This window comes from Myxine glutinosa, chromosome 2 (assembly GCF_964187855.1).
Source record: "Myxine glutinosa chromosome 2, kmMyxGlut1.1, whole genome shotgun sequence".
Taxonomy (NCBI): Eukaryota; Metazoa; Chordata; class Myxini; order Myxiniformes; family Myxinidae; genus Myxine; species Myxine glutinosa.
This window is the reverse complement of record NC_136262.1, coordinates 18,593,120-18,616,266: the sequence shown is the minus strand read 5'-3', so window position 1 is coordinate 18,616,266 and position 23,147 is coordinate 18,593,120. Positions and strand designations below refer to the sequence as shown.

The 23,147-nt window shown below is 44.1% G+C and overlaps 1 protein-coding gene and 1 long non-coding RNA gene across 2 annotated transcripts in view; one reads left to right on the top strand and one right to left on the bottom strand.

The window, feature by feature from the left end:
- LOC137422660 (uncharacterized) overlaps positions 1-3,472 on the bottom strand; it is a 29,520-nt gene extending 26,048 nt beyond the window's left edge. Inside the window, exon 1 of the long non-coding RNA XR_010983566.2 lies at positions 3,435-3,472. This is a non-coding gene — a long non-coding RNA (uncharacterized LOC137422660). The remainder of the gene's footprint in view (positions 1-3,434) is intronic.
- Positions 3,473-5,761: 2,289 nt separating this feature from the next.
- The window catches only part of LOC144891006 (uncharacterized), a 45,212-nt gene continuing 27,826 nt past the window's right edge, over positions 5,762-23,147 (top strand). Inside the window, exons 1-3 of the mRNA XM_078773008.1 lie at positions 5,762-6,051; positions 11,618-11,945; positions 22,957-23,092. Of these exons, the coding sequence (XP_078629134.1) occupies positions 11,637-11,945; positions 22,957-23,092 (445 nt within the window). The 5' untranslated portion in view covers positions 5,762-6,051; positions 11,618-11,636. The remainder of the gene's footprint in view (positions 6,052-11,617; positions 11,946-22,956; positions 23,093-23,147) is intronic.

Sequence of the window (23,147 nt, the reverse complement as noted above, 5' to 3'; positions counted from 1 at the left end):
GACTCGGTCTGTAGAATATTTTAATGGTAATTATGACGTCACAGGTCACGTGGTTCGGCCACCATATTGTTTTTCGTGAAAACACGAAAACCCCGTTTTCTCTGCAACGGCTGAACAGATCGAGGTCAAACTTTGCAGGCAGAATCGCATACACATGGCGAACAAAAAAGTCAGCGAGCATGACGTCATGCATCACATGGTTTCAGAGTTATGACGTTTTTAAGCATGAACCTTTAAAACCGAGCCCCTCCCTCATTTTTGATCCAATCGAGGGGAAACTTCACAGTTCTGTTCAGCACGTCAGTCTACTAAAATGTTATTTTGGAATTTGCGATAGGGCACGTGGTTTGGCAGATATCGTTAATTAAACGAAAATATTTTTTAAATGGATATCTCTTGTTTATTCGAGAGTTCTCCTCAAGCCGCACCACGCACACTTTTGGGAGGGGCGGAGCCAAGCCGAACAACATACATATATACACATCGATCATTGATCGTGAACCGGAAAATATAATAAATTACTGATATTTAACAACTCGAGAGGTTCTTTATCAACAGCCTATTTTCTCGTGCTTCTGCTCACCTGTCTGCAAGGTGTATAAATCGAAGTCCCGAGTGCGAATCACAGGTGAGCCCGTCCTGAGGTAATTAACGATTGGGAACGATTCAGAACCTGTGGGTAAATAACTCTTGGTAATTTCCCCAACAGTTTTCCGGACGACACACTGCCGGTAGGGGACATGTATTGCAGCGCAATACTCAGAATGCTTGTTCTGAAAGCTTTGGTTTCAACAGCGTGAAGCCGTGCTGGGTGTGAGGCAGGACACTAGCCCAGAAGGGAGAACAGTATTCCATTGAGCTGGGGTTGAAAGACTTGTATGTGGTGAGGAGTTCAGGTGTGCCAAGGAAGGACTTCGTATGACGGAGGATGCCCAGTCGGCGACTGGCTTTGGAGGCCAGCTTGGAAATGTGGTTTTCCGAAGAAAGATCATGGCAGATAGTGAGACCCAAAAGCTTGAGTGACAGAACTTCTTGGTAAGGATTGTTGAGAAAGTAGATGGGAGGGTTGTCCAGTCGGTCTTTTCGGAGAGACATAGTGAGAGTGTGATATTTGTCAGGATTGAAAGACATGTTCCACTTGTTTGACCAGTCTGTGATTTTGTCCAGGTCTGCAGAGAGTGAGGAGGATGCAGACTGTCGATCTGAGGGGTTAGGTATGGAGCGGCAGAGAGTGGAGTCATCAGCAAAGAGATAGAGAGGATTTTCAAGAGAGTCGGAGAGATCATTGATGAAGACCAGAAAAGCACAGGGCCCAGAACACTGCCTTGGGGAACTCCAACCTGAACAGGAAGGGGAGATGAGAGAAACCCATTCAGGGCCACATGTTGACGACAACCAGAGAGGAAGTCCGCAAGCCATGCGTGGAGATTTCCATTGATACCAAAGGAGGAGAGTCGAAGGCACGTGATATGTCAAGGGAGACAGCTCTAATTTCCTGTTTGACATTGAGGACCTCCATCCATTGTTGAGACAGCAGAAGCGGCATGTCCAGAGAAGAGTGACCTGGTTTGAAACCAAATTGATGATCCAAGATCAAACCATTGGAGAAGAGGAAGGATTTGATATCCGAAGCAATGATGGATTCCATGACTTTGCTGATAATTGGGAGCAGGCGGATTGGTTTGTCGTTGCTAGGATCTGTTTTTGCACCTTTTTTAAAAAAGCGGTCATGTTGGTTGATTGCCAAGCTGAAGGCAGATGATCTTGAGCAAAAGAGAGGGTGAAGAGAACAGAGAGAGTGTGTGAAAGAGCGGCAGAGCAGGATTTTAGGAACCGTGGGCTGATGCCGTCTGTGTTTGCTTCACAGATGCCGTCGTGGGAATCAGAGTCGAGGATTGACAGAAACTTCTCCACCTTGTCAGGAGAGAAGGACACAGAGTCCAGGAGCAGCTGGGTATGACTGGGTACGGTGGGTACAGAGAGAGACGGGGTTGGGACACAGGATTTTGAGGCAAACACAGAGTTGGGGCATTCAGCTTTTTCACGTGCGGAGTCAGCTGTGTAGCCGTTTGAGGTAAGGGAGGGGATGGAGGGGGAACAAATACCAGAAACAGATTTTACCAGACGCCACCAGGATTTGGAAGAGGGAGACAGGTTTGAGAGTTCCGTATTAAGAGTAGAGAGATATTGTTTCCAGGCTCTCCTGAGGGTGGACACACACTTGTTCCGGGCTTTGTGAAGGAGAGGAAGCGTGGAGGATGCTTTGAGGCGGAGGGCTGAGTGGGGAGATTTGGAGAAAAAACAATTTGAAGGGGACGGGGGAGGCTGGAGGGGTGAGTTTAGGAAGGGAGGGGTGAGGGGGGAGATTTGAATGGGATGGGTGAGGAGGGAGTTTAGGAGGGGAGGGGTGAGTTTGGATTTTAGAAAGTGTTGGACGATTGATGGAAAACGAACATTTATTGCAAAATGAGTTACTTGTGATTTTCAAGTCATAGATCCGTTTGAAAACGTTTGAGGGGTGGAATGCAGGTGAGTTTATGGATTGTAGGAAGGAGGAACTGTAAGAGATTGAATTTTTATTTGAAATGAAGAGCTTTGGTGAGCAAATTGAAAACAACCTTTTAAAGAAGAAGAAGAAAAGTGTGTTGTCATACACAACAGAATACAACACTTCAGGGGAAAGTTGAAACATTTTAAAACTAAACCGTGAAAACTATCTGGGGAAATTCCCTAAATGAGGGCATGGAGGATTCTAAGGGGGATTAATGATTCCAGCACAGGTTCAGAAGCAGGAACAGAAGAATAGGATTTGACAGCCAGGAGAGCAGAGAACGGAGGAACAGGGAGGTGTATAAGCAAATATGTAGTACGGGAGGAGAGGCCTACTTATTAAATTCTTCATAAATATGTTGTTTTGAAGGTTAGGTGAAAGTGGATCAGAGAAAGGAGAAAGTTGAAGGACTATGGTGAAAAATAGAATTGGAAAGGTGTCTTTTGGCTGGAGAGGATTTAGTTATGAAGGAGTGAGAGGAGGGGGGGCGGGCGGGGGGGGGGGGGGGGGGGGACGGTGGGGCGAAACATGGTTGAAGAACGAACGAACACGAACAAAGAAGGAATTTTTTTTGGGGAGTTTTTTTATATTTTTTAAATTAAGATTTTAAACAAAGGGTAAGATGTTCGGGGAAGCATGGGGTGAAAAGAAAGACTGGAAAAAACAGTGAGAGAACGAAAGTAAATGGACCACAAACGACCGCCGAGAGAAGACAACGAAGCCTTGAGGGACCAGGCCTGAAAAACGGGGCAGGAAACAACCGACGATTATACACAGGCATGCACGATCCACACCAAGATCTTCCCAGAAATACACAGTCGGCACACACACCATAAAATAAAAATAGTTTTGACAAAAATACAAACGTGAACAAATACTCAACTTTGATAGTGTGGAGAGCTTGGAAAACACAGCCTTGCCGGCAAAACCGGAAGCGGCCGTGATCACAGAGAGCTAACAGAGCTGAAAATGAAATCCTTGAAAGGAACATCAAGGTGATAGGTGATGGCTTGGGTTGGGGGTGGGAGGGTGATTACTTGGGTTGGGGGTGGGAGGGTGATGACTGGGGTTGGTAGGTGGGAGGGTGATGACTTGGGTTGGGAGGCGGGAGGGTGATGACTGGGGTTGGGAGGTGGGAGGGTGATGACTCGGGTTGGGAGGTGGGAGGGTGATGACTTGGGTTGGGAGGTGGGAGGGTGATGACGAGGTGGGAGGTGGAAGGGTGACGACTTGGGTTGGGAGGTGGGAGGGGTGATGACTTGGGTTGGGAGGTGGGAGGGTGATAACTTGGGTTGTGAGGTGGGAGGGTGATGACTTGGGGTGGGAGGTGGAAGGGTGATGATGATGGGTTGGGAGGTGGGAGGGTGATGACGGGTTGGGAGGCGGGAGGGTGATGACTTGGGTTGTGAGGTGGGAGGGTGATGACTTGGGGTGGGAGGTGGAAGGGTGATGATGATGGGTTGGGAGGTGGGAGGGTGATGACTTGGGTTGGGGGTGGGAGGGTGATGACTGGAGTTGGGAGGGTGATGACTGGGGTTGGTAGGTGGGAGGGTGATGACTTGGGTTGGGAGGCGGGAGGGTGATGACTGGGGTTGGGAGGTGGGAGGGTGATGACTCGGGTTGGGAGGTGGGAGGGTGATGACTTGGGTTGGGAGGTGGGAGGGTGATGACGAGGTGGGAGGTGGAAGGGTGACGAATTGGGTTGGGAGGTGGGAGGGTGGTGACTTGGGTTGGGAGGTGGGAGGGTGATGACTGGGGTTGGTAGGTGGGAGGGTGATGACTTGGGTTGGGAGGCGGGAGGGTGATGACTGGGGTTGGGAGGTGGGAGGGTGATGACTCGGGTTGGGAGGTGGGAGGGTGATGACTTGGGTTGGGAGGTGGGAGGGTGATGACGAGGTGGGAGGTGGAAGGGTGACGACTTGGGTTGGGAGGTGGGAGGGTGATGACTTGGGTTGGGAGTGGGAGGGTGATGACTGGGGTTGGGAGTGGGAGGGTGATGACTGGGGTTGGTAGGTGGGAGGGTGATGACTGGGGTTGGGAGGTGTGAGGGTGATGACTGGGGTTGGGAGGTGGGAGGGTGATGAATTGGGTTGGGAGGTGGGAGGGTGATGACTTGGGTTGGGAGGTTGATGGTTTGAGGTTTGTGAGGGAGGGAGGGGGTTGATACCTGGTGTTTGTGAGGGAGGGAGGGGTGAGTTCATACAGTAATACACTCACTCTAGAGTTCAAGACCCGGTCACATTTTATGTTCCGAGGATGTTCGTCGTGTTCCTGGAAATACAATTATATCGCGCTTATCCTTCATGTATGCTCCATGAGTCATGAGAAGGCATATTAGCCGGTGAAGCCTGTGTTGTGAATGAACGCGTACGTATTATGTTGAAAAGCCAGATTTTGCTGGATCCCTTGAGAATTTCGAAGCTTTGACGCACCACATCGCTCCATGGAGGCCGCCATTTTGCGGATGCGAAAGTATGCATAACAAAATTGCGAAAAAGTTCAATAGGAGTTTGTTTCACCCGTCTTTGTTTGATTCACAATCTTATGCACCTCTAATTTGTAATTAAAATACATTTAAGACCAACCTCGTTCCCCGGGCCCACACGGGCCCTGGTTATCTTCAACGAAAATCGTCACCAAACACCGGAACCAATGAGATTTGAGCATTTGAAAAAATATTTCAAAAAGCTTTTTACCGTTTCGGACGCTGAAAACGGCGTCAAATATTCTAAAATTGACAAATAATTATTTTTTAGAAATCTTGCGGCTGTACGGGATAGTTTTTCACGGCCGGAAATATCCGAAGTTGAGACGGAATTCACCGAATTAATCAAGAAGTAAATTTTATAAATTGTAATCTCATCTAGAATGCAAATGGTGTCATTTTGAACCAGGTACGGTACCAACTACCTACCTACCTACTACCAGCTACCTAACCTACTGAAGCCATAGTGATGGGTACAATAGTGGCAAGAGGCTTTGGCTTCGCCGGCTCATTGCGGCTTTGCAGTCGGGTACTACTATTTTTAATATACACGCACCGACTGAGCAGCTACCCAAATATGCTTCTTCGTTCCAAAAGAAGAAGAAGATCTTAGTAAAGCAGTTAATTTGCACAACAATAATGCAGGTAAAACGGTTGCAATGGTAACACAACGAAGCCCAGCCCCACGATCCTCCATTCGAACTCGGATAACGTCCCTATGTCCCACAGATGAGTAGAATCAGCGACTGCAGCACTCAGAAACATTTTTTCCATCCCACTAAATGGCCAGAGCCAGATTTTCGTCTCATTTTTAAAATAGCAAATGCCGATTTGATCGACACAAAAAAAAGTTTACTCTGCGAACCTCTGAAGGAAACACGTTCTCGCGAGGGAATGAGCGAAGAACGACTGTGCAGCCGGTTGTGCTCGGCCACGGCTAGGGAGACCGGCAGACCGCGATGATCTTCCTCCAGGACGCATTGGCGCTCTTTTTTCCTCAATTGGGTCTCAACGCGTACGTTGTACACTCATTAGTCACCACTCGTGAACGTTTTCATTTGTTGTTGATAATTTTTACCGTTCCTTGAAATGTTTCTGTAAATGAGTCTTCGTGACGATTTACTCACCCGTTTGCTCATTCGCTGGACATACCACGCACACACAGTCATACACTCTCTTACACATCACACCCTCACTATTTTACTCACACTCTCTTTTACTCACACACACTCTTACATTACACCTCACACCTCACTCTTTTACTCACACACTCACTCCTTTACTCACACACTCACTCTTTTACTCACACACACTCTTTTACTCACACACTCACTCTTTTACTCACACTTTTACTCACACTCACACTTTTACTCACACACTCATTCTTTTACTCACACACTCAATCTTTTACTCACATACTCACCTTTTACTCACACTTTTACTCACACTCACACTTTTACTCACACACTCATTATTTTACTCACACACTCACTCTTTTACTCACACACTCACTCCTTTACTCACACACTCACTCCTTTACTCACACACTCACTCCTTTACTCACACACTCACTCCTTTACTCACACACACTCTTTTACTCACACACTCACTATTTTACTCACACTCACTCTTTTACTCACACATATACTCTCTTACACGTCACACAATCACTTTTTTGTTTGTTTGTTTTGTATACAAGATCGAGGATTGAGTAAGAGCGAAAATGTTTTGAAATGTTTCAAATGTCTTTTACTTGTCTTTTATGTCTTTCACTCACACACTCACTATTTTACTCACACACTCACTCTTTTACTCACACACTCACTCTTTCACTCACACACTCACTATTTTACTCACACACTCACACTTTTACTCAAACACTCACTCTTTCACTCACACACTCACTATTTTACTCACACACTCACTATTTTACTCACACACTCACTCTCTTACTCACACACTCACTCTTTTACTCACACACTCACTCTTTTACTCACACACTCACACTTTTACTCACACACTCACTCTTTTACTCACACTCACACTTTTACTCACACACACACACTTTTACTCACACACTCACTTTTACTCACACATATACTCTCTTACACGTCACACTCACTTTTTTGTTTGTTTGTTTTGTATACAAGATCGAGGCTTGTGTAAGAGATAAAATGTTTTGAAATGTTTCAAATGTCTTTGACTTGTCTTCTATGTCTTCAATGTCTTTCACTTACACACTCACTCTTTTACTCACACACTCACTCTTTTACTCACACACTCACTATTTTACTCACACACTCACTCTTTTACTCCCACACTCACTATTTTACTCACACACTCACTCTATTACTCACACACTCACTCTTTTTTTCTTTTTTTGTATACAAGATCGAGGCTCGTGAAAGAGCTAACATTAATCACACAGAAAGACAAACCGACACATAAAACATATACCATTGGGAGCGGTAGACAAGATGGGGCGAGAGAGGGAGGAACACAAACACAACATCTGAGAGCAGGGACATCGAGAGATCTGTGGGGGGGGAGGCATGGGTTAGGGGGGGTGGGAGAGGTATAAAACATATGGATACTGCAAGGACTTCCAGGAAATAAGTTGGAATTTCAAACAAGGTGTATCTGGGGTGAATTAGTGGGGGTAGAAAAGATCAAGGTTTTGGATGGGGGAAGATAAGAGATGGTGGTGAACAGCTGTTTTAAAGACCTGGAGGGAGGAGTGGGATTGAAGGGAGTGGGGGAGTTTGTTCCAGAGGCGGGAGAAAAGAGGAATGAAAGAGTGAAGGTGAGCAGAGCCGAGATTTCGGCAGTTTAACCATCAGAGGGTTGCTGGCAGATCTTGTGCGACCTGTAGGAATATTTGGGGGACAAAGCACAGAGAGAGCTGGGGGGGGGGGGGGGGGCAAGGCCGGAGAGGAGTCGGTAGAAGACAGAAAGACCACCTACCTGTCTGCGGTGAGTGAGTGAAATGCCCTTGGAGTTAGCTTCATCACGTGAGATTCCAATAATTCTGAAAGCTTTGGTTTCAACAGCGTGAAGCCGAGCTAGGTGTGAGGCAGGAGCACCGGCCCATAGGGGAGAGCAGTACTCCATTGAGCTGCGGATGAAAGCCTTGTACGTGGTGAGGAGCTCAGGTGTGCCGAGGAAGGACTTCGCACGACGGAGGATGCCCAGTCGGCGACTGGCTTTGGAGGCCAGCTTGGAAATGTAGTTTTCCCAGGAAAGATCATGGCAGATAGTGAGACCCAAAAGCTTGAGCGACAGAACTTCTTGGAGAGGATTATTCAGAAAGTGGATGGGAGGGTTGTCCAGTCGATCTTTTCGGAGAGACATCGTAAGAGTGTGAGATTTGTCAGGATTGAAAGACATGTTCCACTTGTTTGACCAGTCTGTGATTTTGTCCAGGTCTTCAGAGAGTGAGGAGGCTGCAGACTGCCGATCTGAGGGAAGAGGAATGGAGCGGCAGAGAGTGGAGTCATAAACTTTTACTCACACATTCACCCTTTTACTCACACACTCACTATTTTACTCACACACTCACTATTTACTCACACACTCACTCTTTTACTCACACACTCACTATTTTACTCACACACTCACTATTTTACTCACACACTCACTATTTTACTCACACACTCACTATTTTACTCGCACTCTATTTTACTCACACACTCACTATTTTACTCACACACTCACTATTTTACTCACACACTCACTATTTTACTCACAAACTCACTATTTTACCTACACACTCACTATTTTACTCACACACTCACACTTTTACTCACACTCACACTTTTAATGAATGAATGAATGAATATGAATGATCGTTTTAAGGCCATTTTCCCTGCTAGAGCAGGGGCTAGCCTTGCAAGCCCCATGACCATCATGGTTCCCTGTTTGAGGCCATGTTTTTATGGCCGGATGCCCTTCATGACGCCAACCCTTGGTCACGCTCTTACGATGCGCAGGGATACGGTGTACCTATTCTAAACCGGGGTACACACCGGGATCATTCATCCCAGCAAGCTGATACTCAATTTGCCGATCTCGGAAGGATGACAGGCTGAGTCAACCCCCCTGGCGTTAATTCAGCGATCGACCGGGATTCGAACCCAGGATCCTAGGATCCCAAGCCGGCACCCTATCCGCTAAGCCAACATTTTACTCACAATCACTATTTTACTCACACACTCACTCTTTTACTGACACACTCACTCTTTTACTCACACACTCACTATTTTACTCACATACTCACTCTTTTACTCACACTCACACTTTTAATGAATGAATGAATGAATATGAATGATCGTTTTAAGGCCATTTTCCCTGCTAGAGCAGGGGCTAGCCTTGCAAGCCCCATGACAATCATGGTTCCCTGTTTGAGGCCATGTTTTTATGGCCGGATGCCCTTCATGACGCCAACCCTTGGTCACGCTCTTACGATGCGCAGGGATACGGTGTACCTATTCTATACCGGGGTACACACCGGGATCATTCATCCCAGCAAGCTGGTACTCAATTTGCCGACCTCGAAAGGATGACAGGCTGAGTCAACCCCCCTGGCGTTAATTCAGCGATCGACCGGGAATTCGAACCCAGGATCCTAGGATCCCAAGCCGGCACCCTAACCGCTAAGCCAACATTTTACTCACAATCACTATTTTACTCACACACTCACTCTTTTACTGACACACTCACTCTTTTACTGACACACTCACACTTTTACTCACACACTCACTATTTTACTCACACACTCACTATTTTACTCACACACTCACTCTTTTACTCACACATATACTCTCTTACACATCACACACTCACTTTTTTGTTTGTTTGTTTTGTATACAAGATCGAGGCTTGAGTAAGAGCGAAAATGTTTTGAAATGTTTCAAATGTCTTTTACTTGTCTTTTATGTCTTTCACTCACACACTCGCTATTTTACTCACACACTCACTCTTTTACTCACACGCTCACTCTTTTACTCACACACTCGCTATTTTACTCACACACTCACTCTTTTACTCACACGCTCACTCTTTTACTCACGCACTCACTCTTTTACGCACACACTCACTCTTTTACTCACATACTCACTCTTTTACTCACACACTCACCATTTTACTCACACACTCACTATTTTACTCACACATATACTCTCTTACACGTCACACTCACTTTTTTGTTTGTTTGTTTTGTATACAAGATCGAGGCTTGAGTAAGAGCGAAAATGTTTTGAAATGTTTCAAATGTCTTTTACTTGTCTTTTATGTCTTCAATGTCTTTCACTCACACACTCTCTTTTACTCACACACTCACTCTTTTCCTCACACACGCACTCTTTTACTCACACACTCACTATTTTACTCACACACTCACTATTTTACTCACACACTCACTATTTTACTCACACTCACTATTTTACTCACACACTCACTATTTTACTCACACACTCACTATTTTACTCACACACTCACTCTTTTACTCACACACTCACTCTTTTACTCACATACTCATGCTTTGACTCACACTCTCACACTTTTACTCACACACTCACTCTTTTACTCACACACATTTACTCAGACACCTTTTTACTCACACACTCTCACTCTTACTCACACACTTTTACTCAGACACCTTTTTACTCACACACTCACCCTCTTACTCACACACTCACTATTTTACTCACACATTCAGGCTTTTACTGACTCATTCACTCTCTTACTCACACATTCTCTGCTACTCACACACACACACACTCCTTTACTCACTCTCTCACTCTTTTACTTACACACTCACTCTTTCACTCACACACTCACTCTTTTACTCACACACTCACTCTTTTACTCACACACTCACTCTTTTACTCACACACTCACTATTTTACTCACACACACACTATTTTACTCACACACTCACACTTTTACTCGGACACCTTTTTACTCACACACTCTCACTCTTACTCACACACTTTTACTCGGACACCTTTTTACTCACACACTCACCCTCTTACTCACACACTCACTATTTTACTCACACATTCAGTCTTTTCTTACTCATTCACTCTCTTTTACTCACACATTCTCTGCTACTCACACACACACTCCTTTACTCACACTCTCACTCTTTTACTTACACACTCACTCTTTTACTTACACACTCACTCTTTTACTTACTCATTTACTCTCTATTTTATTCACACACTCACTCTTTTACTCACACACACACACACACACACTTTTACTCACACACTCACTCTTTTACTTACTCATTCACTCTCTATTTTACTCACACACTCACTCTTTTACTCACACACTCACTCTTTTACTCACACACTTTCACTCTTACTCACACACTTTTTTCTCAGACACCATTTTACTCACACACTCTCACTCTTACTCACACACTTTTACTCCAGACACCTTTTTACTCACACACTCTCTCTTTTTACTTACTCATTCTCTCTGTGACACTAATTTAGAATTCACTTTTCACACTTTACCTTATAATTGAGGGATGAATTATGCGTGTACGATTGAACACCTTTCTTGTGCTGCGACAGGTGAATTTTGGGACAGATCATGGGAAGCCAGTCAAGTGTCGCGTATCGAGACGTCCACCAAAACTGCACCAAAGTTCCCGAAACGAAGGATGACAGTCATGGACGTGCATGCCACATTGATGCCTCACATGGAGACGTGTGTCCAGTTGACATTAATCCCTCGCCGAAGTGCAACAATGATTTCTTGCTGGGAGCTGGGTCCGTGGGACGGCTGGTGATGCTGAAAAGACAGCTTGGAGACAGCTTTGGAGTAGATGTTGAAATAAAGCGACGAATGCCCGCACGGGTTTTCATCCTGAAGACCCAACCGGGTGGTGCAGCCGAGAGAGTGAGTGAAACAGAACACAATGATGATATTCAGTGAAAGTTTTTTTAATTATGGTTATAGATATGTACGAAAAAACTATTGAACATTTTGTGTTTTCAAACGGACTCTGCACCTGGGACATTCTTCATTGGTATGTAAAAGTAGTTCGCTGTTTATGATCAGCTTTCCGTCCTTACAAAACAATACGTCAGTGAAATGTGTGGCACAATCATCTCATATCTTGACATTTGAAGACGTAAAAAATTTGGAGCCCTTAATTATAAGTACATTTGACAACCTTTTCTGCAAAAAGGAAATCTTTTAAATGAGGTGAAATTTGGAAAACCTGGCAAGGTGTACTGTTTTCCTTTTTGTATATAATCTAAAATTTCATCTTACTGATTGGTGTTGCAGGATGGCTCTTCTGGAGCTTTGCAGACAGTGCTGACGTGGTGACGTCATGGTTTTTGTCATAGGTTCAAGCACTAATTATAAATTACAGACTTGGCATTTAACATGGAATATTTTTTTTTTCTTGACTTGGGTTTAATTTCTGAACTCGCTATATCAATCTGGTGAGTTTATTTTATGCTTCGGTGATTTCTTTGTTAAAAGAACCATGTCACTGATTGTTTGTCGCAGCAAGAAGTCTATAACAGGATTATATCACAGGTGGCGTGACAAAATGTACGGACAGGTACATTTGACGATTGGCTTCACAATCGGGTATATAAGGGTTGTTGCGTTCTGTATTAGTGGAAAACAACTGCTGCACGTTTACAAAAGTTATTGCCGCTTCTTCTGGAGATGGTCTGTCAACTCGACAATGCTGTTTGTCGAGGAGTCTTTTTGTTTGTCAATGTCTCTGTCACAGATAGCTTTATGAAATTACGGAATGAAACAGCGTGCTATTGCTTGGCAGTATGGCATCACTCAAAGTCAGGTGTCAAAGATCCTGAAACGAAATGCTCAGAGAGGTGTCCCTACTCCAATACCGAGGCCAGGACGTCCCCGCAGAACCACAAGGAGGGATGATCGCCAGCTGCACCGGTTAGTCCGCAATGGCCGTACCAGGTCAGCTAATCGGCTTAGGGCTGAGTGGCAGCAACTGACAAATGTGCCTGTATCCAGAAGGCTAGTCGACCAACGACTGGTTCAAGGAGGCTATTGTGCCAGGCGTCCCCTGAGAAAGCCACGTCTGACCAGACAACACCGCCAGCGCCGATTGCAGTGGGCCAGAGAGCACCGTCAATGGCAGCCAGGACACTGGAATCACGTGATCTTCAGTGACGAGTCTAGATTTCTGGTCTATCGTCAAGATGGCCGCGTCCGATTGCGCAGACAAGTGCATGAAGCCTACAACAAAGATTGTATAGTGCCAAGAGTCCAAGCTGGAGGTAGTGGGGTGACCGTTTGGGCTGCTTTTCATGCAGGGGGCAAAACTGACCTGGTTGTTCTGAATGGAAACCTGAACCAGTTCAAGTACAGGGCCATTCTGGAAGAAACATTGCTTCCATTTGCTCGTGCAGCCTTTCGAGGAAACTTTGCCTTCCAAGATCACAATGCACGGCCTCATCGTGCTCGCACGATCCAACACTTTCTTGCTGACCGTGGTGTAGAGCATATGGAGTGGCCTGCCATGTCCCCGGATATGAATCCGATAGAGAACTTGTGGGCAGAATTAACGCGTCAAATCGACCACTTGGACCAGCAGCCGACCTCTGTGCGTGAATTGCAGCAGGCTATTGTCACTGCATGGCAAGCGATTCCTGTCCAAACCTTGGCAAATCTCGTGAACAGCATGCCTCAACGTGTACGTGCTCTCCTGAATGCTCGTGGGGGTTACACGAAGTACTGAACTGTAATTTTACTGTCCGTAATCCCAGTCGTGATTTAACTTTTGTTTTTGTTAAAAAAAAATTTGGCTAATGTGCAAAATAAAGAGATACTTCTCGAAAACGTACAGAAGTTTAACACAGTCATGTCCATGAATTGAGTTCGATATCAGTTTTCATCACTTTCAAGGATCAATTTATTTGTTTCGAAATGTCAAATGTGGTTTTTCTTTCTTTTAAAGGTCACATTAACAAAATCTAGAATAATTTCAACATAATTCCAATGAACTTTTGGTTCTAAGACATCTTGAAAAGGAAGTTCACCCCCACAAAAAAAATATTCCATATTAAATGCCAAGTCTGTATATATGATCGTGTCACTGATTGGGTCAAAAACAATATATAGCATGATACCACAAAAACTTGTGGACTGATTTAGATGAAACTTGATGGATGAGTAGGGTAGGTGATGAGAACAAACTGATTTATCATTTTGTATGCAGCCTGTGGCTGAGTTGCATCGTTACAGGGAGCGTGGCTTTGCCGCTGATGCAGTGCCCTCTGTTTCCAGTAAGCTGCTATTGTACTCATTTTGCTGACCTCAGAAGGACGACATGCTTAGTCAACCCACCTGAAGTTATTTAACATCACGACAGCAGCTCAAACTCAAGACCCCAAGATCTTAAGCCAGCTACCCTAACCGTTAACCCAACACCAGGCTAAACGAGACGATTAGACTTCGGTTCAGGTTTGGATCTAAATCCCGTCTATCAGTGGGATACAAATCAACCTGGCGGCGGTATGTGTTCTCAACCGCTCTACTGAGTACCGTTGTACTTTTTCATTTATTCGTTCAATCATTTAGGAATGTTTGGTGAATGGGGACTTGGTTGAGGATGTAGTTGAGAACATTATGTGCATTGGGAGATGAGAAATACAGATATGCATTATGGATTTTGAACTTAGCTCACTATACACTAACCTGTTGATGCTTTTATGAAGACTTGTTGAAATGTGTGATATGAATAATGACGAGACCGGTTTTGTTGCCGTGGTTTTGAAGGAATGGACCTTGATCAGCCTCTCCTTCTTGTTGTATTTTAACCTTGTATGTTTGTAGCTATATCTGTGCATTACTCGTGTATTTTAACCTTATGTGCATTGTACCGTAGACCTCTCACGTTTTCTATTTTCTAAAGAGCAACACCGATGCGGTAACTTGACAAGTGGAGTGAGGCAGTCTACTATAAGGGTCAGAGGGCATGCCATCCCATCCCTCCCCGCATCAAGGCTTAAAAGTTTTGAAGCCATAATTGTAGGTACATTTTACAGCCTCTTTTGCATGAAAAAACAAGAAAGAGTGCAGACACTCGCCAGGATGTGTTTTTGCTTGTTTTTAAGGATTTTGTGTTAAAACAAATATGGCGGCCGAACCACGTGAACGATGACGTCACCATTATTATTTTTCTCTCCACCCAATTTATCCATCGGTGACGCAGAAGAAATTTCATCTTGAGCGGATGAAGTTTTGTACTTGAATTATGATGTCATAATGTATGAACCTATGACATCATCATTAACATATGTTATTCATATTTATTCCACATGGAGAGTTCTTTACAATGAGCCATATCTCAATTTTCTCTACGGAGCGCTTTCGGAGATATATAGGTGCAAAATTTTTCGGTTTTTCCAAGATGGTGCCTGTACCACTTGACCTATGACGTCGTAATTATCAGTAAAAATTCCACAGGAGGAGGTGCACCTTTGGTGACAATTTCCTGTCAATAGGACCAACGGTTGCAGAGAAAATCATATTTATTCTGTGTGGACAGACAGACAAACAGACAGACCAACGGACTCAAATTCAATCCCCTCTCCTCTGGCGAGGGTAATGAGGTGAAATTTGGAAAATCTGGCAAAGTGTGCTTTTCCTTGACAATATATCAATTAAAGTGTCAAGATGTAAAGTGTTAAATATAAAAATATATTTATTGTAAAGATGTAAAGTGTTGATAACCCATATTCCTGAAACTCGCAGTATTACTGGAAACAGCTTGTAACTCCATGACAGTCTTTAATATACCTGAAACCACAAATATTTTTGACAAAAACCTATGAATATCTCTGGTTGTATGTATGCTGGTATCGACATATTCACGAGTCGTGTCGATCTGCAATGTTTGGCTTTATATTGTATGGAACTTTTGTGCGAAATACCTAAAAATCGAAATGTATGATGGAGACACCACTAGTTGTGTGAGAGTGTGACATTTGGCTAAATTTCACGAGTCTCGCACCAATTGCACGAGACCTGTCAGGTATGCGAACTGTATTTATACAAGCAAACTTAAACACCGGAATATGTCAGTCGACTGGCATTTATTGCAAGCATGTCTTAATTTGTGATTTCAAAGTCGAGTTTACCAAAGGTCCTCATCATGTTTGACTTTACTTGCATGCCATAATATTAATAATTAGCAGGATCTAAAATATTACACCACGGCAATGGATTTGCTACCTTCTCCACTGAAGGTGGATGGAGATCTTGCTTTTACGCTTGTATGTTTGTGAGCAGGATATCTCAAAAAGTTGTGCACCAATTGGGACGAAATTTGGTGGACAGGGTGGGTGTGTGTCACAGAAGAAGTGTTTCCACTTTGGTGAAGATTCGGATCCAAATCTGAATACAATTTTTTTTTTTTTACTTTTCAAGTGATTCATTACCATTGATATAGGGCCCAACAACAGTAATATGATGATGATGATGATGAAGACCACTCCTTTTGAAATGTGATTATGCATAGGGCTGCAAAGGCAGTTTCCTTGACTATTGGGCACAATCCTGGATGGGTCGCCGACGCAGGATACCCGAATGGCTCATTAATCCCCGCAAGCTGGCACTCATTTTGCCGACTTGGGAAGGATGACAGGTAGAGTCAACCCCACCTGGTGTTAATTCAACAGCATGATACGGGCTTGAACTCAGGACTTTTTGATCTCACGCCAGAAAATTTAACCGTTAAGCCAACACCGTGCTTCAAAAACTATATATAGCATGATATCTCAAAAAAGTTGTGGACGAGTTATGACAAAACTTGGTGGATAACTTGGTTAAGTGAAAGAACAAGCCGATTCGATTTTGGTTCATGTCTGGATCCAGATCCGGCCTATCAGTGGGATGCAAAACGTAAACTATATCCGTGATTTTTCTAATTTTCATTAATGATCTCTCTGACTCTCGGGAAGATCCTCTATCTTTGTGCTGATGACTCCACCCTCTGCCGCTCCATCTCTCATCCCTCAGACCGACAGGCAGCTGTCTCTTTACTCTTTGCAGACTTGGATAAAATTACAAGCTGGTCAAACAAGTGGAACATGTCTTTCAATCCTGACAAATCTCAAACTCTCACCTTGTCTCTCCGAAAATACCATCTGGAAAGTCCTCCCATCTACTTTCTCAACAACCCTCTCAAAGAAGTTCTGTCTCTGAAGCTTTTGGGTCTCACTATCTGCCATGATATTTCCTGGGAAAGCAGCATTTCCAAGCTGGCCTCCAAGGAATCTGGGCATCCTCCATCATGCGAAGTCCTTTCTTGGCACTACTGAGCTGCTCACCACCTGCAAAGCTTTCATCCACAGTTTGATCCACTCTCCCCCTCTGGGCTGGTGCTCCTGCCTCACACCTAGCTCGGCTTCACACTGTAGAAACGAAGGCTTTTAGGATAAGTCTTATCTCCCACAATTGATCTGATTCTGCAGGCCTTTCACTCTCTCACCGCAGGAAGGTTGGCGATTTTTCTATGTTCTGCCGACTCCTCTCTGGCCTTGCACCCCCTGCTCTGCCTGTGCTCTGTCCCCAAATATTCCTACAGGTAGCACAACAAACTCCCTCACTCTCTTCAATTCCACTCCTTCCTCCAGGTCTTTAAACAGCTGTTCACCACCATCTCTTATCACCCCCATCCAAAACCTTGATCTCTTCTACCCCCGTTAATTCACCCAAGATCCACTTTTTTTGAAATACCGACTTCTTTCTTTCCTGGAAGTTCTAGCAATGTCCATGTGTTTTATACCTCTCCCACCCCGCCTTCCCATGCCTCCTCCCCCCTAAGCTCTCTCCCTTCCACAGATCTTCCATTGTCCCTGTTCTCTGCTGTTGTACTTGTGTGCCTCCCTCTCTCTCCTCATCTTGTCTCCCGCACCCTTTATTTTTGTATGTTTTGTGTGTCCGTTTTTTTTTTTTTTGTGATTGATGTTAGCTCTCACACGAGCCTCGATCTTGTATACCAAAAAAAAAACACAAAAAAAACTATCGAATACAATTTGTGTACAAACATGAACACAAGCCAGAAAAGATTTCTCCTCACCTTGCAAAAAACCTCCATAAACAGGTGTGATTAGAAGATGTCACGCACAAAACCGAAACAGCAACTATAACAGCCCCAACATTGCAAAAAAAAAAACAAAGGAATAATGCAAGATGAAATACCAGCAGATCTATTGTGATGACTAGGAGAAAGATGAAAGAGTAGGGGGGAAAAAAGTTGGACACATTGGGGATAGACAAAGCAGGATCACTGGAATGGCTAAGGAAAGGTCAGCTCAACTGGGATGGAGAATGAATCATTAATTAATGCCCAAGATCAAGGACACAACACCAATGGATTTAAGAAGATAGCAGGACTGAGTCAATCAGACATGTGTAGGTTCTGCAAGGTATAAACAGAGAGGATGAGTCACCTCTTATTGGGATGTAAGATGTAAGTCAGAGTCTCATGTCAGAGCAGCTGTATACCCAAAGGCACAACAAGGTATCCACTGGCACAAATTTAAAACTCTGCAGAAATTTCAATATCTCAGTTCCACAAAACTCATGGAAACATGAACCAAAAGCAATCATTCAAAACAAGGACATAATGCTCACGTATGACCCGATGATTCCATCGAGCATGAACATAGAAAACAAAGCATTGTGACCGGACGAAGTACTCAGGAAAAAGAGGAAAATACAGCATTGTTGATTGAGATATCAGTACCCAGCGATTTGGCCTAAATGATGCAGAAATCACGAAAATGAACAAATACCAAGACCTCAGTAAAAAACCACCTTTAGAGGCCATTTTTCCCCGCAAGCGGGGGTTGGCCTTTTTCGGGAACTGTGGTTGTTGTTGTTTTTCGGTCCCCTTTTTGAAGCAATGTTTTACGGCCGGATGCCCTTCCTGACGCCAACCCTTTTTGCCGCCTTTAACGACAAGCAGGGAATTACCAGTGAACTGGTACTCAATTTGCCGACCTCGGAAGGATGACAGGCTGAGTCAACCCCCCTGGCGTTAATTCAGCGATTGACCGGGATTCGAACCCAGGATCCTAGGATTCGAACCCAGGATCCTAGGATCCTAAGCCGGCACCCTAGCCGCTAGCGCAACACCAAGACCTCAGTGAATGAATGAAAAGATCCTGGAAGCTGAAGAGTGCCAAAATTGTACCAGTGATAATTGGAGCAACAGGAATGATAAAGAATATCCTTCCAGTGATATTAAACATAGGGGCAATACCCCTGGTGCTCACCTGGTAGATTAAACAGTAGACTGCACCGACTAAAGGTATTTTAAACCAATTTCAATGGTTGCTAGAAGACAGGGCAGCATGTAGAATCATACTAACATATTCATAAGACTATAAACAAATAAACAAAAAAATATCTACGGCACACACCACAACCTTTCACCCCGTATAACTCCTCAGACCGCAATTTTTCCAATGCCTTCAACAAATATTGGTACATGACAGGTGATGGAGGTTGTGGTGAAGTTTCATCGAAATTGTGTGTGTAGGTTCTGAGAAAACAGTAAATACCTATTCCCACCCCCCCCCCCCCCCCCCTTCATAGACCACCTTAGACCCCGATTTTTTGAATGCCAGGAACAAACTTTGGTACGACACGGATGATTAAGGTTGCGGTGAAGTTTCTTCAGAATTGCGTGTGTAGTTTCAGAGAAGAAAGCAAACCTATTTTCGGGGGCAACTTCCCCCCCCCCTCCCAACACCCCCTCCCCCCTGTAAACCCCCAAAGGGACAGATACTCTTAGTGCCGTGAACAATCTTCGGTATATCATGGGGGATGAAGGTTGTGGTCAAGTTTAATCGAAATAGTGTTTGTAGTTTCACAGAAAAAAAAGCAAATTCCTATTTTGGGGGGGGTAGGGGGGCAAACCTGGACCCCACTTTTACCCTGGTAAACCCCCTTAGACTCCGATGTTTTTTAATTCCGTGAACAAACTTTAGTCACAACACAACAAGTATAATTTGTGCCAAATTTGGTCGCAATCCCATCAGCAGTTTCGGAGAAGAAGTTTCATGTGTTTACGGACTGACGGACGGACAACGCGCCATCGCATTAGCTCCCCTGAACTTTGTTCCAGGTGAGCTAAAAACCATCCCTGGGAACATTACCATAAACAAACTACAGTTGGAGGCTGTACAGGGCTCAGTGACGTTCCTGAAAAGAGCCATTGGAACAAAACTCTGAGAACGACAAAACTGCACAACTTAGTCCATGAATCGCAATCCTTCACCGAAGCGTGGGTAGATACTTGGAGTCCTGGGAGGAATCCGTTCCACCTTCTAAAACCCAAATTATGGAGATAACAACCAACACACACACACACACATTATTATTGATGCTGGCAATTAAAGTTTTTTAGTATGGCTTAAAAGGCAGGCAATTAACACAACTTTCCCATTTCTCTCTTCCCACATCAGTACCACCTGCATAGATAAGGCATATAAGGAAATTAGCATATTTTGTCATCCTGTTTGCTAAAACTTTATCATTTATGGAATATCTGTGTGATGTTATTAAATCATATATTGATCAACATAAGGTTACCCACAAGGAACTTTGACACAGGAGGAGGCCATTTGGCTCATTATGTCTGTGCTACACCAACGCCCAATACAATCACCCATCCATACTCGAGCTACCTACAAGTCCTGCCAATATCCCTGTACCCCTCGATATCCAATGCTTCTAGGTACCTATATAATTAAAAGTTGAAACTATCAACTGTTTTTTCTTCAACTACCTTTCTAGGGAGACCAACCATTCCATGCATTAAGTTCTCTCGGAGTGAAAGACCCTTGCCTTATTGTCCCCCGTCGCACCGCGGAGCGAAAGGGGGACTATGGTTTTCCCCTCCGTCCGTGTGTCTGTCCGTCCGTGCGTGCGTACGTGCGTGCGTAAGCGAAGGACCGCATTCGAATTTGGTGTGTGGGTGCAACTCACGTCAAAATCCAAGATGGCCGCCGCCATGTATGTCTGATGCCTTGTATGTCTGAACCTTGTGAGCTGAATATCTTGAAAAATAAGCGAAGTACCAACTTCTAACCTGGTGTGTGGGTGTATGTAGGCATAAGGAAGAACCCTATTGAAAATTGGGTCGCTACGTCAAAATCCAAGATGGCCGCCTTGCGTCTTCAACTTTGTCAACTCACATCACTTCACCGACGGGGGACCTAGGTGTAACGCTTGTTATTGTTGTTCTAACTCTCTTCTTTTTAACTCTCAGGCTATGGCCCCTGGTCCTATCACTGTCTATCCTGCTGTAAAACTCTTCTTCACTTATTTTGTGTATACCTGTCATTATCTTAAACATCTCCATCAGATCCCCTTGTAATTGCCTCCTTTCTAATATATAAAGTCCTGTCTCCTTCAGCTGTTTCTCATAGCTAAGTGTGACGAGTCCCAGAATCAATCTGGTAACTCTACACTGACACTCTCTATGCCAGCTATGTCCTTCCTTCGACTATGTGGCCAAAACTGTTCATAATATTGCAGAGTAGGCCTCACTAAATTCCTAAACAGTGTGAACATTACCTCTTATAATTTATCCCCATACAAATACAGCCTAAAACATGATTAGCATTACCTATAGCTGCCTGGCACTGTGTTGTCTGCTTACCTCCTGTCCCCATATCTATTACCACCCCGGATCCTTCTGTGTGACACACTCCAAAACTTCCACTTGCATTATTTAGTTTCTATTTTAATTACTCTTACCCATCCCAGCATCTTACATTTATTTATCAGGCCTGGCCAGGCCGGTTCGTGGAAGACTTGGGCCGAGCTTCACCCCGGCCGACCCCACAAGGTGGGATAATAGTGGCAGTTAAAGAGCAACAACAAAGCATGATATTTCAAAACGTTTTGGATGAGTTATGACAAAACTAGGTGGATGAGTTGGGTAGGTGACAAGAACAAGCCGATAAGATCTTAGTTCGGGTCCGGATCCAGATCCGGCCTATCGGCAGGATACAAAATGTAAACCGTCAGCCTGGTGCAGGTATGCGCTCTACCGAGTGCCATTCTCGTTCATTTTTACATGCATCTTCGTCAAACGTGAGAGTTCTTTCTCAGAATCTTGTAAAATGTGTCCTTGGACATGTCATTTCAGCTTTTATCTTGGTTTTTGATTCATAACTCGATGTGGATTAATTGCTCCATCAACGTTGTGCAGATTTTGTTAATCCGAGGAACTACTTGATTTCAATTGGATGTTATATTTTGAACACAAAGATTGGAACGTGAAATCAGAAAACGAACCTGTTGTTACCTCCGCCACCAAAGGTGGATGAAGGTTATGTTTTCACCCCTGTCTGTCTGTCGGTCTGTCTGTGAACAACATATCTCAAAAAGTTGTGGACGGATTCGGACGAAATTTGGCAGAGAGGTAGCATATGTGACAAGGTCGAAATTATTTGATTTTGGTGAAGATCCGGATTCGGCTCGTATTATTTTTTAAGTGATTCTTCACCATTGGGAGATAAGGCCAAAAACCATGTTTCTCAAAAGTTGTGGACGGATTTGGACGAAACTTTATGGAGAGGTTGGGTGTCTGACAAGGACGAATCGATTTGATTTTGGCAAATATCTGAATATGGATTCGGATATGATAATTATTTAATTTTGGTTGCCGACATTGCACAATCTTCTTGTTTATAAATGCATCAGTAAGTTGTTGACCGACATATTTATGAACACTTTCAAATGTTGAGCTTAGTTATGACAAGAAAGGAACTCTTTCTTGCTGTATTGTTTTCTATGATTCGATGCTATCATCTGTTTACTGACTTTTTCAACAATATTTGTGCCGATCAATTTTTTTTCTGCCTTCGTTCCTACCCTTCCTATAAAGGTCAACTTATTCCCAGGAGATGAGATTGTTGCCGTCAATGGCATTGCTGTAACAACGTTTGATTACCGTGAAGCCTGCAACTACTTTCAGGGCCTGAAACAGCATACTGAAATACAGCTTTCCATTTCCGACACAGGTGACGGAGATAAAGGCGTAGTGGGCAAGAGGGAGAAGCGACAAAGACTTAAATG